General features: G+C 50.4%; 1 protein-coding gene across 1 annotated transcript; it reads left to right on the top strand.

Moving 5' to 3' along the window:
- The first annotated feature begins 4,166 nt into the window (after positions 1–4,166).
- Positions 4,167–8,037, top strand: Cog4 (conserved oligomeric Golgi complex subunit 4). Its single transcript, XM_003737741.1, has 12 exons — positions 4,167–4,229; positions 4,599–4,681; positions 4,833–4,947; positions 5,059–5,188; positions 5,284–5,679; positions 5,780–6,078; positions 6,232–6,393; positions 6,533–6,889; positions 7,002–7,205; positions 7,362–7,556; positions 7,646–7,774; positions 7,900–8,037. Exons 1-12 carry the CDS (start codon positions 4,167–4,169, stop codon positions 8,035–8,037), a joined length of 2,271 nt encoding a protein of 756 aa, XP_003737789.1.
- The last annotated feature ends 8,387 nt before the right edge of the window (positions 8,038–16,424 follow it).

Genomic DNA, 16,424 nt, shown 5'->3' with positions numbered 1-16,424 from the left:
TGGACACTCGTCGAGAAACTTGTTTTCAGGTCTGGAAAGCGAATCGCATGCCGAATTCACGGAATGTGTCAGAAGATATCGGACACGAGTCTTTTTCAGCTATAAAAGAAAACAATTGAACTAAAAAGAAATTATTGTAAATCACCTTTTCTCGGCAGTCATTGATTCTAGGAGAAACAGAAACATAAATCGAGACTCAGAGGCTCTAAATGAAGCACAAATACCCACAGTACTTCCAGGGCGCTGGACATTTCCCGAGGGGGTGATCTAATTTCTTTCCCTCCCGGTTAACGTCGAAGGTCCAGCAGACGTTATCGATATATCTCGTGAAGGATGGTTCCCAACTGGAATTTCTCCGATTGGATCGATGCGTTAAAAGCAAATTGGTTAACATTGTCTCGATCCGGGGAAGTTGAGCAAATGAGGCGTTCTTAGAAAGGCAAACTCACGCATCGACACAGCTGAACGAAGAGCACGCTGGGTCTTCAGAAATGAAGTCGCAGTCGAAAATTATACGATCTCTCGGATAGGCAAACTTGAGCAGTCTTTTAGTCTCTTCGAGATAGGCACCAATGATCCGTTGCTGTAATCACGGAGTAACTTCGGTATGGTCGGGAGAAAAACCATGACTGATAAGGAAGGTCCCTATGATATTTCTCAGCATAGAGCATTGAAGAATCCAAGAAAACCTCACTCCGTCTTGGTCCGCGCAGTCCATGTAAGGAAAGGCTTCACATAAAGCGGTCAAATTGTAGCCCCTCTCGACGCAGATCGAGAGCGCCGGGAACCGTATCGACTTCATTCGCTCCTGCAAGTGCTGTACTTGACCAGGGTAACCGAAGTAGAATTTCAGATCGTGTAGCGACTGCATCGTACACACGCATGCGCACAAGACGAAAGATACCACCAGGAAGCTCCGTCCGAGGCAGGCTAGGCTGTGGAAACAGTCCCATTGGTGGGGTCAGTGAGCTAGGCACATCGTTCGGCTCCAAAGGAGGATTTAGTGCATGATTAAATTTTCTGACATTCGTGACTCACGCAAGCGTCAGATGGATTCCATCCGCCACCCGCACGATCTTCTTGAAGATGTTGAGAACCGTCATGCGTAGGATGGAGTGAAGAGAAAGGCCCAGCCAAATACCGAGATATCCACCGAAGATGGCCAATGCATTGGTGGTAGTGAGCTGGGGAACCGCTCGGAGTATATTCACTGATCGAGTCGGCATGATAATCTTGACGTTGACGAAGCGCAGACTGCAATAGAAGGAGCCGATCTCGTTCACTGGGTCGCTGGCTCCGCGCCGCTCGTATACAGTCGACGGAAGGAGCAATAGCGAGACGAAGGAGGAGGAGGATGAGGGTGCTTTGTCACGCCAGATAGCTGTTGTACGTATTATATATGACTTTACTCTCGAATTCGGCTGCTGTTGTCGTTGCCGTTGTATCCCAGTATCGTATTGTAGGTTGTCTCCCTTGAAGAACAGTGTCATATTAGCTAGAGTGAAAAAACGCACTGAGCTTATTCGTCAACCCTGAGGATGATACACTCACTCGCAAGGGGGTTGACATCGTTTCGGACACTCGACATTGTAGCGAGCCTTGCTCAAGGTCAGGACGCAATCGGCTGAGGACGGTGATGAGATTTGCGTATGATATAGTAGGTATGAATAACTTGGGAGCTCGACTGGTTTCGCGATTTCAGAGCTCGTCGTCAGCCGTGGGTGATACGTTTTCAGGTCCAAAGCCGTGCCGAGACCGAACCGATCCGAGCAAGACCCAATACGACCCCATTGGCTCTGTCCTAGGTCTTACCAGTGACTTGTTCTGTGCAAACGTTCTCGCTCAGTTTGTTCCTGAACGGATATCCCGTCGGCGTGCAATTGCACATGTCCCTCGTTATCTGACGCTGGCATTCGTAACTGCACAGCTGTAAGACCGATATCAATTCCGAGATTAATTCGTCCGAATGAGCTGATTCTAACTCCGACTTGCTCAGGATCCGCACTTACAGTTTGCGTCATAAAAGCTGGATACAGAGGGTGCTCTCCCAGTCTTTCGTAATCCATGCACTTGGTATCATACGGGGGCGGCAGCAAGCGGGTCACACTTTGTTCCGTGTTGTACTCGTAGTTACCGTTCGGCTTCAGTATCATGGTGTGAACTTCTCCTGCGCTCAACACGAAAACAGAGTGAAAGTCCATGGTAACTTCGAAGTCGTCCAGAACGATGATTTGATCTGTTCGCCATTGGATGTACATGGAAAACTCTGGAAATCGAGTAAACATGCCGTCGACGTGATTATTTTCCACACAAGAACAGCCTTGACAACGAATGATATCGACCATGATGTATATCGATCTCGAGAGGTCGACCATCGTGTAGGGACACTTTTCAGGCTCGCGATACAGCGACGACCCACCGAATAAAGGAGGATATTCGTGGTAGGAATCCATTTCGGAGTTTCCTCTCCAATTCAGGGTATAGCACATGTACTTGGGAAGCCGAGAGAAGGTCTGTTGGATTTGCCTGAAACATGCTCGCTGTTCAAGACACGCGAAACCACCAGTCTCCGTCAGTCTTCCAGCTCTGTACTGACTCGTCTTCGTAGACGAAGCGGTAGTAGTAGAGGGATGGGTCCTCGAAATTCGTCTCTATGATTCGTTTCGGTCTCGCGGCGATTTCGCCCAGGTTCCCAGCGGAATTGAGCAATGCTCGGAGTTGTGGTATCTGGATGGGGGAGCGTGCTGGTGAGATATCGTATTTCGGGCGATTGTCGATTCGCTTCCCAACGGATTCGACAAACAGATACTGACCATACTCGGTTCGAAGTTACAAAACTGACGATATTTAACGCACAGCAAGGTTTTGTTCACCCTGAATGAAAGGCGCAAGATCCGTATCGGTCAGGGAGAATACCATCGAGCGTGATTCTTGACGAAAAGTGAGTCTTCTCGTCTCTCCATTAACGAGTTCCTTGCTCCCTCACCAATTTGTGATGCAGATCGAGACAGCAGGGAACTTCAAAGTTTCCAAACCTTCCGTAGAGGCGTCCATCGTTGTGGGGTACATCAAATACAGGCGCAGGGTACCGAGAGATTGGTAGAGGAAACAAGCGGTAAGAGCAAGACTGACCAGGATGCGTAGCGCGCTGAACACATCCGGATGCTGCAACCGTCGGCCAGGATGTTTCTCTTCCGAGTCTGATGAAATGTTGGATTCCTCGCGGAACGCCCTTGAAACACGCATCGTTCCCTTGTGTCTCGAAGCCATTCTGAGAACCAGGTCCGGTGGGTGTTTTGGTGGCGATAAGTTTTGTGCATCCCGATGATTTCGGTTTAGATTCTCACCCGGACCTTCCGCTCACGTATTCGTTTTGTAATTATCCCGCCGATGACTGACGACACGATTTCCATGTAAATTCAGCACGTTCGATAGTGACAGTGTCGTCTCGCCATCGGCTTAACGCCTGAGGTTCGGTTCCACCCTATCATCTGGAGACAGATTCCAGTTCCCCCGCTCCCGATAGGATTTATTCGCAGCGAACGAATCCTCAGTCATTGTCCATAGCTTTCCCCTAAAGACGATGGGGTGCAATTTCTCGCGCCGCCGCTTTCTCTGCGGGCCACTGCCCCGGATGAGAGAACCGATCGCTCCCAGGAATAAGCGGTATTCCATCGTTTCACAAATTGACTAGAAAAATTCGATAGTCGGTAAGGACTTGAGATTTCCGGGCTTGAGGTCTAGGTCTTGGCGATTCGATTTTGCGCTTCGACAAGGCTTGTGCTTCTCCGAACAGTTTCAGCTCAAGCCCTGAACCTCGCGAAGGGATGAGCTATCCGGTCGGTTTGCGGTGTTTCCAGAGAGGGCTCTGCGATCGGAATGAGGGAAGATCCGATCCTGAGGGGTTGAGAGCTAGAATCGTGGGTAGTGAGTTTCGACATCGCTATTCACCAGCGGCTGCGTGGGATGCATCCATCCGTTCTCAGCAGACGACAACTCTGTCACTTTCCTAATATTCTCTTCTCCACCACTGGCAAACGGCTCGGGGGACATAGAACGAAGTCGGTGGTTGAAGCCGGGAGACTTTTTGATCGAAGTCTAGTTAGGGACTCCGTGCCGAGACTGATTCATCTCTCGGGGAGTGCCCGAGCAGTCCGGACAGTAAAATGGAAATGTGCGAGGAATTGGAAGAGGCGGAGAGCACACTGAAACAACTTTCTAAACAAGAGGTGAGTGTGATGTGGCAGCGAACGGTGTGAAATACATGAAGAAACCCGACGGACCGAAGTCGAAGAAATCAGCGAAATATCGGGAAATACTGTCACTCGATCTAGGGACTTTCGAATATCGCTGCCAGACGGCGTCTCTCTCTCTTGGTTCCTCTTGATCGATTTCTCCCTTCGAATCGGTTTCGAACAGCTGATCTCGAGAGGGTCGAATCTCCTGTCTGAGTAGTGAGCGCCTGAGAATCGTATGCTTCTGAAATTTTCAATCTCGATATAAAATTTGTGGAGGATTCTCGATGAACATGCGCAATGCATCCGAATGCTCATAAGGTCTTTTCGGCTCCAGGGGATAAATACGTTTTTTTCAATTAGGAAGAAACATGCGCTCGCCTCGAAGAACTCCTCCTCAGCCACGGCGATATCGATCAAAGAATCCAAAAAATCCATAAGTTGATGTAAGTATCACCGGGGCTACCCCCCACCATTACATGAGCCTCCTCGAAGTACTTCTATTCCCCATGGACGATCTTGATGTGAAAGCTATCGTGGAGAAGCTCGGAAGAACATTCTCTGCACGGAGTCGATATCGACTCTTAATTTCCGTAGGCCATCGTTCCAATTGGTGAACAGCGACACAGAGGAGCTGAACAAAATCGTCACCTACACTGCCTCCCTAGCGGAAAACATCTCGAGAAAAGTGAAACAGCTCGACTTGGCCAAGGTAGGCCTTATTTGGAATCTGTATGTTTCCGATCGGATCTTGCTGATCCCACGAACGTTCCGAGCTGTTTACACCAACATGGATCCGAAATCATCCATCTTTTCATTTCAGTCGATGGTGGCTCAGAGTCTCCAGCGAGTCGACGATATAATGGACTTGAAAGCTTGCACCGACGGAGTGAAGACAGCGCTTCAGAATGAGGACTACGAGCAGGCCGCCGCACACGTGCATAGATTTTTGGGTATTTGCTTCTCTTCTGTTTAATCCTCATGGCTCGGGCAATTGAGCCCCGCTCTCTGAGGACTGAACTCGCCATCACGTAATATTGTCCTGCAGGTTTGGATCAACGCGGTCTACGATCCTGTGTCGACATCCAGGAAGGATCAAGTCTTGAAGAAGCTTTCGCTCAATTGACAGAAGCTCAGCAGACTCTCATAGAGATCGTGCGCCAACGATTCAACGAAGCGTTGTCATGTGCTGATCAAGCGTCGATTGAGAGATTCTTCAAGATATTCCCTCTCCTCAATCAACATAACGAAGGGCTAACAAAGTACTCTAATTATCTGTGCCGGCAAGTCACCGAAAACGCGGTACAGTCTCTTCGGAAAGCTCAAGGACTCACGAAAAACGACAAACGCTACCACATTGTCCTGGCAGACGTCTTCAGTATGCTCTTCGAAGATATCGCGCGAGTTGTGGAGATACACCAACCTCTCGTGGAGCGATATTATGGTGAATATTCTGCAGGTCCTTGGACGGAGGCGCTTCAGTGCCCGATAGGCAGACAATTCCGCGCAGAGCAATGATTTCTCGCCATTGTTCCTCCCTTCAGCTCATGGACACATCCACCAGCTCATCGAGATCCTTCACAAAGAATGCTGCGTCCAACAACGACGGATCTTCCAGGAGTTGCTCTCGATGCGAGCTTTGGCGAGACGGTGCAAGAAAGCTCAGGACATCGTGATAAAAGGCAGCGTCGAGAGATCGAGCTTGCGCGGGAACTCCAGCTCCGGTAACCTCGTACAGGACTCCCTCAGCGAAACCAAAGAAATCGATGCAATCCTCGAGGAAATGTCGCTCATCCATAAACACGCGGAGCTTTACTTGCGATTCATCAAGCGAAGGGTCAATGTGAGTTTTCCCCAAGGAACCTGCATCATCAGCGGCACATTTTCCCTAGATCTGAACCATTATTGGAGCGCTATTCCGATAAAACATCCGTGGAATATAGACCCATCGAATCTCAGCGAATCGGATAATTCCATTAAATTCTCTGATTCGCAGCTTGATTTTGAGCAATCAAACCTCCCACCTGAAACGAAGGCAGCGAAAATCGCGGAATTCGAGTCCCGGATATCTACCTGTGATCTGTGCAAAGACATGCAAGAGCTCACGAGCTACTACATTTGTCTCGAAGAGTTCTTCATGGTTGAGTCGGTGAAGAAGGTCAGTTTCCCAATCCTCGTGTGCGGGAACCCTGTGCTCGCCGCTTCATGGGTACCCTGGATATTTCAGCGCTGAGGGGAAAGCTGGTCATCGGTCATGGATCTTCTAATAGAGAGTCAATTTTTTTTCGTCTGTCCAGGCGGTTGACTACGAGTCATACGAAGAGGGATCCCGGACGTCGTCTCTTCTGGAAGACGTATTTTTCCTGCTGAAAAAATGTCTGCGGAGGGCTTTCTCGACTTCTTCCATCGATGGGGCTTGTGCGATGCTGAATCATACCTGTTCCATGATCGAGGGCGAGTTCCACAAGGCCTCGAATGAGAAAATTCAGCGAGGTTTCCCCACGGGGGCCATGATGGACCATGCATTCAATATAATTCAGGGTAAAATCCAAAGCCATGCCGAGCAGGAGCGCGACCGTGGCGTGTATATCGTGACGCTGAACAATCTCGAAACCGCGTGCGAATACATCAACACACTGGTTGGGGCTCTAAACGTGAGTAGCATCCGTTGGACGGGCCTCGATCGAAGCTTCAATCAATGCATCCTCTCCGCAAGATCAGCCGACCGATAGACGAGAGTTCTATGGAAATATTATTTTCTTCAAGGCTGAGTGTCCGAAACGGTTCCCTGGTGGAACTCCTCAAGATCGCGCTAAACTCGAGACATGCCTCACGAATCTTCAACAGTCCGGTAATAAATTGCGTTCCTTGGCATCGAACGGCATAGGCCAACTCTCGAACTCCGCGATCCGACCCCTTGTGAAAGTCTGCTGCGATAGTTTCCATACTTCGAACCATCAGCTGACCGAGGTAAACGATTCCCCACGGACTGGCCTCATCGTACTAGTGGTGCAGCGGCGGTGCCGTAGACGCGTTCTCGCTCCCGCTGAATGGCACAATATCGTCGCCCGACTCGACAAAGTCTCGATCCGACCAAACCAGCTCTTAAAATCTTATCCATTACAGATGGAGTTCGCGCAATTTGAAGCGGACGATGGTCTCAGACCCTACATGCAACAGTTCATGATGAACTTAGACCAGTTAATAAATACCTTCAAAGAGGTTCTGAATCCGAAGAATCACGAGCAGCTGGTAGCACTCGCGGCGTCGGATATTACCCAGCTTCTGGAGAAGGCTGCTCTGAAAGCAGTCTACAATCGGGTCGGTATGGGCGAATGAAAGATGAAGTATCAGTCCTCGAACTTTGCCCGAGACATGATCGGTTCCGCTCACTATTCGATCTCTTACAGCTCGGAGGCATGCAGTTCGATAGGGAGCTCCGATTTCTGATAGGTTACTTGACGAAAATAGCCAGCTGGAGTATACGAGATAAGTTTTCGAAACTGACTCAGATCGCGCTTCTGTTGAATGTTGAAAGTGTAAGTCTCTTCCTGAGCTTGCCTTGGCATGGTGCTTGCCTTGGAACATCATGGCCAACCTGGGTCTGGAAATATTGGAGGGCAGAAATACATACATCCATCATGAGCGAAAGCTTTGCTTCCAGGTCTCCGAAGTTGAAGATATCTGCAGCGCCAACGTGCAGTCCCACCTGACCTGGAGGCTCACGCCAGTGGAGGTTCGGCAGGTGCTCTCATTGAGGGTAGAGTTCAAATCGGACGAGATTAGAAAACTCAAGGTCTGATTATGAATAAATATCGCTCTCAACGGAAGCCTTTACGTCTCATTTGCTCCGACGAGCGAATCTTAGAACTCTGATTGATGCAAAACGGTCACAGATCCGGGTGAACGCCCGCACGGGACTCATCTCATATTTTCGCTCATGCAAGGTATCAAAAGCTTTGGAAGAAGGTTGATATCGACGGAAGCGATGCTACGGTCACTCTTCGAATCGGAACACGGGAGCTCCGCGAAGCTCGCGGGGAGCCTCCTGATGCCTGCGGAGAGGGTTCCCCCTTACAGAATCGATCGAAGCGAATACGAGACTCCTTGTAACACAGGGAGCGCTAATGACAGAATGACAATCATACGGCTGGGCGACGAGATTTTCGCTCTCATTTCCTCTGACACCGCTCGAGGCGATTTTGAAATTTCCGATTCGAAAAGACCGAGAAAGATGCTTCATCTCCAGCGGCAGTAGCGAACAACACTTTCGAACGAGTTTTTGAGGACCTGCCTCTGGAAGAATGGTTCCACGACAGAAGTTCATTTTTGGCAAAAAGAGGGATTCTTGACACAGAAAGTTTCGCTTCCAATTTATCCGGAGGAAATATGGGCGACAGCTTGCAGCAGAAAAGATTTGTCGCCATTTTTTCGACGAGCATGAATGCATGGGATATAAAGTTTTTGTATCCCATCAACGCACAGACAGCCGATATGTCAGATATGTCAGACAGATGCTGCTGCTAGGATCTTTCCACTCTGATTCTTAGTTCTGGATGGATTCCCGGATCGAGAAACTGGATTGATTTGATCTACCATGGAAATCGGAATCGGAAGGTGCATTCGAATTCCTCGGTGCGTTTCCATGCGTTCTGCAATGATCCGTGTACTAGAGGACTCCCGATAGATTGCATCATATGTATAGCAGAATCTCATCTCGATCTCTCGGGATTCCGGCGCATCCCCACTCTGAGCGAATGCATTGAAGATCTTCAAAGCTGAAGAAAATTATTGCTTCTCCACGGTCATGTTGGGGAAATCAGAGAACCTTCCCGATCACTCCCCGCTCGCTAACGGCGAGTATAGGATTCATACAGCGCCACGGGTCCCGTTATATAAGTCTCATTTGCTTGAGAATTCACTTCCCGAACAATTCATTATAATATCTTCACTGGAATCACGGGAATCGCACGCGGAACTAATTTACTGCCTCATCTTTATGCAGCGAATCGCGATCCAATGTGCTCCGAGGAAAGTCTCGGTCTAAACAACGACCTTGGTGATATATCGCTTATCCCCCGCTAGTGTTGACAGCGCGGTGCTTTTCACACGGATCTGGTGGATTTGAGAAGTATAATCTGAACGCGTGATTAAATAATCACTAATCACACACGCGTTCATTTCATGAACGACTTACTACGGGAACAAACGACCGAATGTTACACCGACGAGCCTTCGAGTGAAAGCGCGCCATGAGCGAAGGAAGCTAAAGCGAAAGCTATCCTCCTTCCGCGCGGAAACCTCTCAGAGCAGGAGGCGGCATCGCCGATAAAGTGACATCCCTATCGGCCGCGAGATCGGCACGTTCCGCTATCGATACTCTCCAGTATACGGGCGTCCTCGTAGGGCGAAGCTGCCCAAAGGAGCTCTAGACGTTCACTTTCGGTTTACACGGCAGTGAACTTCAACATGTTAGCCGTGTGAGTCAAGCTCGTGATAGGACGTCGAAACTCAGGCGAACGAATCAATCCGGGCAGCATTTTGAGCGAATGGAATGCATCATGTATTGGGGAGGGGGCAATTTATTTTTTGTGGAATGCCGAGGGGTTCTCAGGAAAGCTCTCCCTCTACGAGCTTGCCCATTGGGACCGAAAAGAAATTTCGGAGGAGGACATGGAGCCACTGATCAGACTGACACGATTCTCACATTCGCAAAATAAATCCCACGAGTCAAGGGTGAGTTGCGTTCCGAGGACATACGGAAGATCGGGAAATCGAAGGTTTCAGTTTTAGTTCTATCCGATCGGGGAAGCGTCACCCAAAGACGAGCGAAGTAACGGCGCCGGCGTAATCTTCAGCGAGGAATCCAAGGTCGTAATGACAAACGAATGTCATTTTCGATTATTTGCGAACGAGCAAGCCCTCAAATACCATGAGGAACTTCGTGCCAGGAGTCTTTCACGACGGGAAAGTAGACGTCGAAAGTGTTAAACGCGTTTGAAACTCCTCTTTTCAACAAAGTACCAGAAGCTATTACGACCTATGACATATCTGGGACATCTTCGCCCCAGAAGAAGTCGCGTTCACATGACCCACTTCTCCTGGCAAACGTCAAATCTGACATAGCTCGGCGATAGGCATTCATCCCGCTGTGACAGACCTCGGATCTACGGGTTTTCTACGGTCATCTCGGGGATTTTGATGGACTATGGAAACGGTATCATTGGTGTCTCCGAAATTAACAGTCGATGAGGAAGGAGGATTTTTGAATTCGCCTGCTCCGACTTCCGAAAAGAACAGCTGGAAGTGCTGCCTGTGAGATTGAACCTCTGGTGCGAGAAGGAAAACACCGCAATTCTCCGCTGGTCGATACAGTATCTACTGTAATTCACCCCTAATTTCAGTAATGAGCAGCTTGGCTGAGGTTGATTGCATTCCACCGACGGCGTCGGAGTCGTAGGGACTGCGTCGCTCTAGCTCATTCGGAGCGTTCATTTCTACCCGGGCTTGCTCACCAGGAAATTCTTGAATTACGGAGACCACAGCCATAGGTCATGGCCCATCAGAGCAAGTCTCCGTGATTGCTCCAATCCTGAAACTGACCCAAGGACTTGACGAGGGGCATTATGCCTGACGATGTGTCCGAGTCGATTCCACGCAATATCGGTCTTCCGATAGGTCCCGCACTCGGGAAAGGAAACCAGTTTTTTCCTGGGAAACCGGGTGTCGAACCCGATTACTTCGCGGGAAATCATTTTCTAGCTTCGACTCGATTTTTCCATCGATCTCGTCGGCGCTTCCGAATCGACCCCGATTCCAACATCGACTCTGGAGAATGGCACTAATGGGAGCAGCTTGCCAGAGTCACCTCAACAATTTACGTGGTTTTTCTGGCGCGGAAAGCGACGAAAAATTTGGAGCTCTCGGAAACGTCGCTGGGAACCTCTCGAATCTTCCATCGGTCAAAGAGGAAGATGACTATCTCCACGATGTCTCAGCCTGCTAAGAGTTGGGTTTGGTCTCATTTCTTGAAACATTCGGACGACAAAGCAAAATGTGGATCCCGTGCGAAGGAGATGAAGTGCGCTGGAGGTTCCACATCAGGTCTCGCAAGACACCTCAGGGATCAGCACAAGGTCGATGATAGTGAAGTTTTGGCGATCCCCACGCTCTCGACCAGAGCCGTCGGTCGCGTTGAAATCGAGAAAGATCCCACGATCTGATCGCCAGACTAGCCGCAGAGGACGGATTGTCCTTCAGAGTGATGTCCCGGCCGTACTGTTACGCGTCCTATTTAGCCAAGCGTACACTGGCAAAGCTATACCTTCATCCACGCAATGAGGAGGAACGTTATGACCTACGCCGAGGAGGCTCGCGATCGAAGGAGGAAGAGCTGTGCGCGTCGGACGAAGTCAGAATTAATTCTGACGACGTATTCAAGATTCCTCCGCTAAGCGACAAGGAGCCGCTGCTGCTTGTCCAGCCGTCGACAGCGCAGCTGCGTTCGGAGATGATGCTCTCCGAGGCTGGTCATGGTTACGGCAAGCTTCAGAAGAGCTCCCTTTGCACGGAGTCGCGCAACTCCCCCCCACCGGGAGCCCTCGATAATCTCGTGCTCTTGCGCTCATATCTTCGGAGAGGAAGATCCAATAGCGCGCAGACCTAGTAGATGATAAACAGCAGCTGAATGATCTGATTTAGTCAAAATCAATAAAGTACTCTCGTTCTGTATCAATTCTTGTTCTGAGTGCCATTTGGGTCGTTTGAGCGTTCGAGCTAGTGGTTGAAATGCAGCATAAATAAAGAATTTAGATTACCTCTCGAGCAAGCTCTTCAATCGCAAAAGCATACCAGAGGGGGACTCGGAGCCCTAAGCTTAGAATGAAATCACGTTGCTCAGTGTCTCCCCCTTCCCGGCCCTGTGAAAGAGGCCCCGGATGCCAATGGCGATCTTTTCCAATCTGAGGTCGAGCGGGTTGCGACCCAGGCCGCGCCTGGACATTCATTGCTCATTCTCCTTCGCTAGCCACTCCCGAGATTTCTCGAGAATCCTGAGAATCCTGAGATCAGTCGAAGAATCCGATCCCGGGGAAGACCGTGATATACGTGTGTTGGATGACTGACCTTACTCGCCGACCAGCACGAGCGCGGGAGTCATCCGCTCTGCACCGATACGGCCGTGACAGCTGATAACTCGAGGCCAGATACGCCCGAGGATTCATCCGATGTGGAATTGAGAAAAGTTCAATGCCTCATTTGGAACTCTCCAAAATATATGTCTGCAGAATTCTCGCCTGTCGCCTGGGCGCCTTGAGGTAGGGGAGTCTATCGAGCTGCGTTTCTTTGCGGGAGGGCCGGCATCTTGCTGCGAGAAGCTAAATTTGATGCATGGAAACCGAGAATGGAAGCTTCAAGTACTCTCGAAGACAGTACATGAAGCTACTGGCACCAAGTGCGTAATCCCTCTGTTTCCAAGGCGTCAGACTTTGAAGGGTGATGTAGTGAAGGCGAGTCTGATTACCTCGGAGCCGAGAATAAGCCCTCCCAGCCAAGGTGCAACCATTTTGGGCACTCGTCGTGCGGTTTCCTGATCTGGGGCCTTGTTGCGTCACGGGGATCCTCGAACCACGCTGGATATTCCAGTGGAGTTTCTCGACTCCGAATCGACTTCGATCTCGTACATGAGGCACTCTTGCGAGATTCAAGCTTGAGCTGCGAAAAGCACTTCCATGATTGGGGAATCTGAACTCGGGCAACGAAAGAGGCAGGAAAGATGCTCTCTCCTCAAACTTGCGCGTCGTTTGAGGACCCGGTGGCTAATGAATCGGCCGAAAGTCGGATTCGGTCGAGCGCATATTTTAAATAAAAATAATAATACTGTATTGTGGAAGTTTCAGTAATGCAATGAAATTATCCGAATGCGAGGGCGAGGGCCCTGACAACCCTCACCGCAGGGAACGCGCGATCCGGCGTCAGTCAGCTGGCGCTTCAGAGCGACTTCAGCGGGCCGCGACTCTCGCAGTGATCCATCCTGTGAAGTGTGTAAGTGTTTTCTGCTTTGGATACCCTGCGCCACAAACGCCGTAACGACAAAGTCTCCTGCCGATGTCACCGTGCTATCTGTCGTTCTGTTGTTTCTGGAAGCCAACCTGGATTACCGCTACCTTATCTCAAACACGTTCGTATAGTGAATAATATTTTTCAGCAAACGCATCGCCGCTCCGCCTCATTCCCGATTCCATGCGCGTTCCTTCTCGGAATGTTCAATTGTTGCAGAAATCTGGCGAGATTGATTAATTTTTTCCATACCGAAGGTCGGTGCCGCCCAGTGAGGCACGAGTCCTGATGCTACCTCCAGCACGGGGAGTCGGCCAGGGACTTCGTTTGAGCCTATGCTCCACACTCAGTTTGTCCGAACTCGAAGCGCGCGCTTTGCTCTCAGAGCCTGCCGAAAAAGCCTTCCCCGATCGTGGATCCTCTGCCTCTTTTCGGATAAAGTTCGAGAGGACCAAACGCAACCTCCTACGAGCGAACAATCAATCGATTAGACAGTTTGATATGATCCTGTATCAAATTTCGAAGTCATGACATCTCGTCGAGCGCTCCATCCTCCGACCGGCGGCTGACTGAGAGAGGCTGAGACAAACACGTGCAGTCACCGTTTCGCGCCTCATAAACAATGGAACTTCTCTGCCGTTTGTAGCTACTTAGCCGGCGTGAGCTCTTCCGCAGCTAGTAGCATTTATTTTCTCGCAGCGACGTCGCGCGTTTCTGTTCGGTCAGATACTTCACCGTGGGCACCTCGCCTTCTACCTGAACGGGCCGGTCGGCCGGCCGCCCGGCCTGCCGGCGAGTCGACTTCTTTCGACTTCAGCTGCTGCGGCGCCGTGACCCCTTTAGTTGTAAGAAGCAACTGTTGCCGCTCCGAGCGAGCGAGCGAGTGACTGGCCGCTCGACACCAGAGGCAGCGTGGAAGAGGCGACCGATTGTCCGAAGAAGATCGATACGATCCAAAAAGAAAAAAGTCGACATCTGAGGAGCTCTGTGTGTTGATATGTGTACGACGTCGTGTCGCGAAAGCCCAGACGTATGTCGACGGCGTCAGTTTTCCCGATCGGTCCGCTATCGCTTCACCCGGACGGGCAGCGATGGTCGCATCGCGTCGTGGAGCCATTGATAGATAGATAGATCGTGGCTGCTTTTTCGGGAAATCCTTGTGACAAATACGACGGAAGTCGGCAGCGACAGAAATCGCCGACCGAGTGAAAATTTTGTGCTTCCCAAGATGACATCCGATTCTCGGCGACAATGATAGCGATCATGATGATTCTGTATCGGCGACGCGTCGTCTTACGGTTGAACCGTTTGCTCGCTGGGTTAGCTCGAAGTCAAGCGAAATAGCGGACAGACGGACATCTTCCTCGGTTCGCTGCCTCGAACGGACTTCTTGTTTTGCTATCGTCTGCTGTCGAGCAGGCTTTCGAGCTGAGCAGAAGAATCCACTGGAGGGAGCTGGCCAGAGCCTGCTGAGGATTGTCCAACACAAGCGATGGCTGTCCATTCCGCTACCGGAGCGGCCGAGGCGACTGATGCGCGAAATTTGTGAAAAGCGGGCTGAATCATTCAATTCGACGGCCAACAAGCGAGTCTGAATCCCTCCGGACGGTTACTCGCCATCGCCGACCGGTAGTCTGTCTGACCGGCGGGCCCGTTGCTTTTCAGAAAACTTCTAGAGCATCTTCCAGTATTTTCCCACTGCGAGGCGGTGAGCGAGTGGAATGCTCATGAGCTTTTCCATCATGCTGGGCGAGCGTTCGGGAGTAATCGAGATTCCCCAAGCGATCATGAGGAGACGAGTTTGGGACGGATATCCGCGTAGTTTCCTCCAAAATTGTTGTTTCTTGAATCCACATATTTATTGCGCTAGCCTGGGACCCGTAGAGGATAGAAGACTGATTCCAGCCTGATCGTTCGCGATCTGGCGGATAGAAATCGACTCAATCTCTTACGATGGAGCTCTCCGAATTTCGATCCTTTATCTCGTTCCCGGTGAGGTCACTCTTACAGATCCGAGAGCCATCAAATGTTGGACAAGGGATCGTCGCTCCGATCTTCGCAGCGCCCTGGTTCCGCCGAGGAAATCATTTCTAGCGTCTAGATTCCGTATTTTTCCAAGATCTCGTTATCATGCGAGCCGACCCGGTCACTGTGAAATGAGCGGGCCCGATCACCCTATACCAGCAAGTTTCCGATTCGCGCGCCTATTCGCGGGTAAGAGCCCCTTGTCGTAGAAATTGAAAGGGCTCGTACGTATCCGCGTCGATGGAATGCACCGATGTTAGTCCCGTACTAACGGCCGCGGTAATTGCGAACTTTCTCATCTCGCAGAATAATTCAAATTATGACGCATTATTCATGTCACGCGATATCGATGCAGCGAACACCATGGGGGACGAGCGAGCAGAATCTCGTACGGAATCCGCAAAGAATTTCGACTTTGCGTAAGACAATGTTTGATCTCCTAGATTTGAGATCTGTCGAAGTTCCCGAGGGGAGATATTCGACACAAGATACAGAGAGATCCGACTGCTTCATGATTGAGCGTCTCGCCCAAACGACCAATGCTCCGCGCGAATTATCGACTCGTCCCGGGTACCTTAGGGCAAGGCATCACACAATCCGAGAATCTTTAGGCGAAACAGACCCCCTCGACTGGACAACGCTCAGTGTACGATATGTGCCAAGGTCAGCAGAAAAGTCCCGGTTGGTTTTCTGAAACACATTTTTCCAAGCGGGAGGGAAGCTGGTAGGCTACTCACCTCTCCGCGAGGATGAGTAGCACGGATTGTAAGTGTTCCCTTCTCAAGATTTGGAATAAAACGACCGGGAAAAGCACGTAGACAGCAACCGATGGTGTTTAGTGTTGCCGGAGCAACACTAAACAATGTCAGAAGGTCACATGCTGACTGAGTACGATGGGTAAAAGCGCGGCGCGAGCACCTTTGGACTTGGCGCCACCTTCTGGGGCAGAGGCGGGTCTTTTCTTGTATTGTCACTTTCGTCGGCTTCGATGGCAACGACCGATTCTCTTCCAGAACACGGGATTTCCATTTTGTTTGCGTGGAAACTTCACGACACTTTCACGTCGAAGGCGAAAGCGGCGGCGAAGTACGACAACAGCGAGATAAA

Source organism: Galendromus occidentalis, unplaced genomic scaffold (genome assembly GCF_000255335.2).
Source record: "Galendromus occidentalis unplaced genomic scaffold, Mocc_1.1 scf7180000075612, whole genome shotgun sequence".
Lineage (NCBI taxonomy): Eukaryota > Metazoa > Arthropoda > Arachnida > Mesostigmata > Phytoseiidae > Galendromus > Galendromus occidentalis.
Note: the sequence above shows the minus strand (reverse complement) of the source record. Positions and strands in the feature narration are given on the sequence as shown.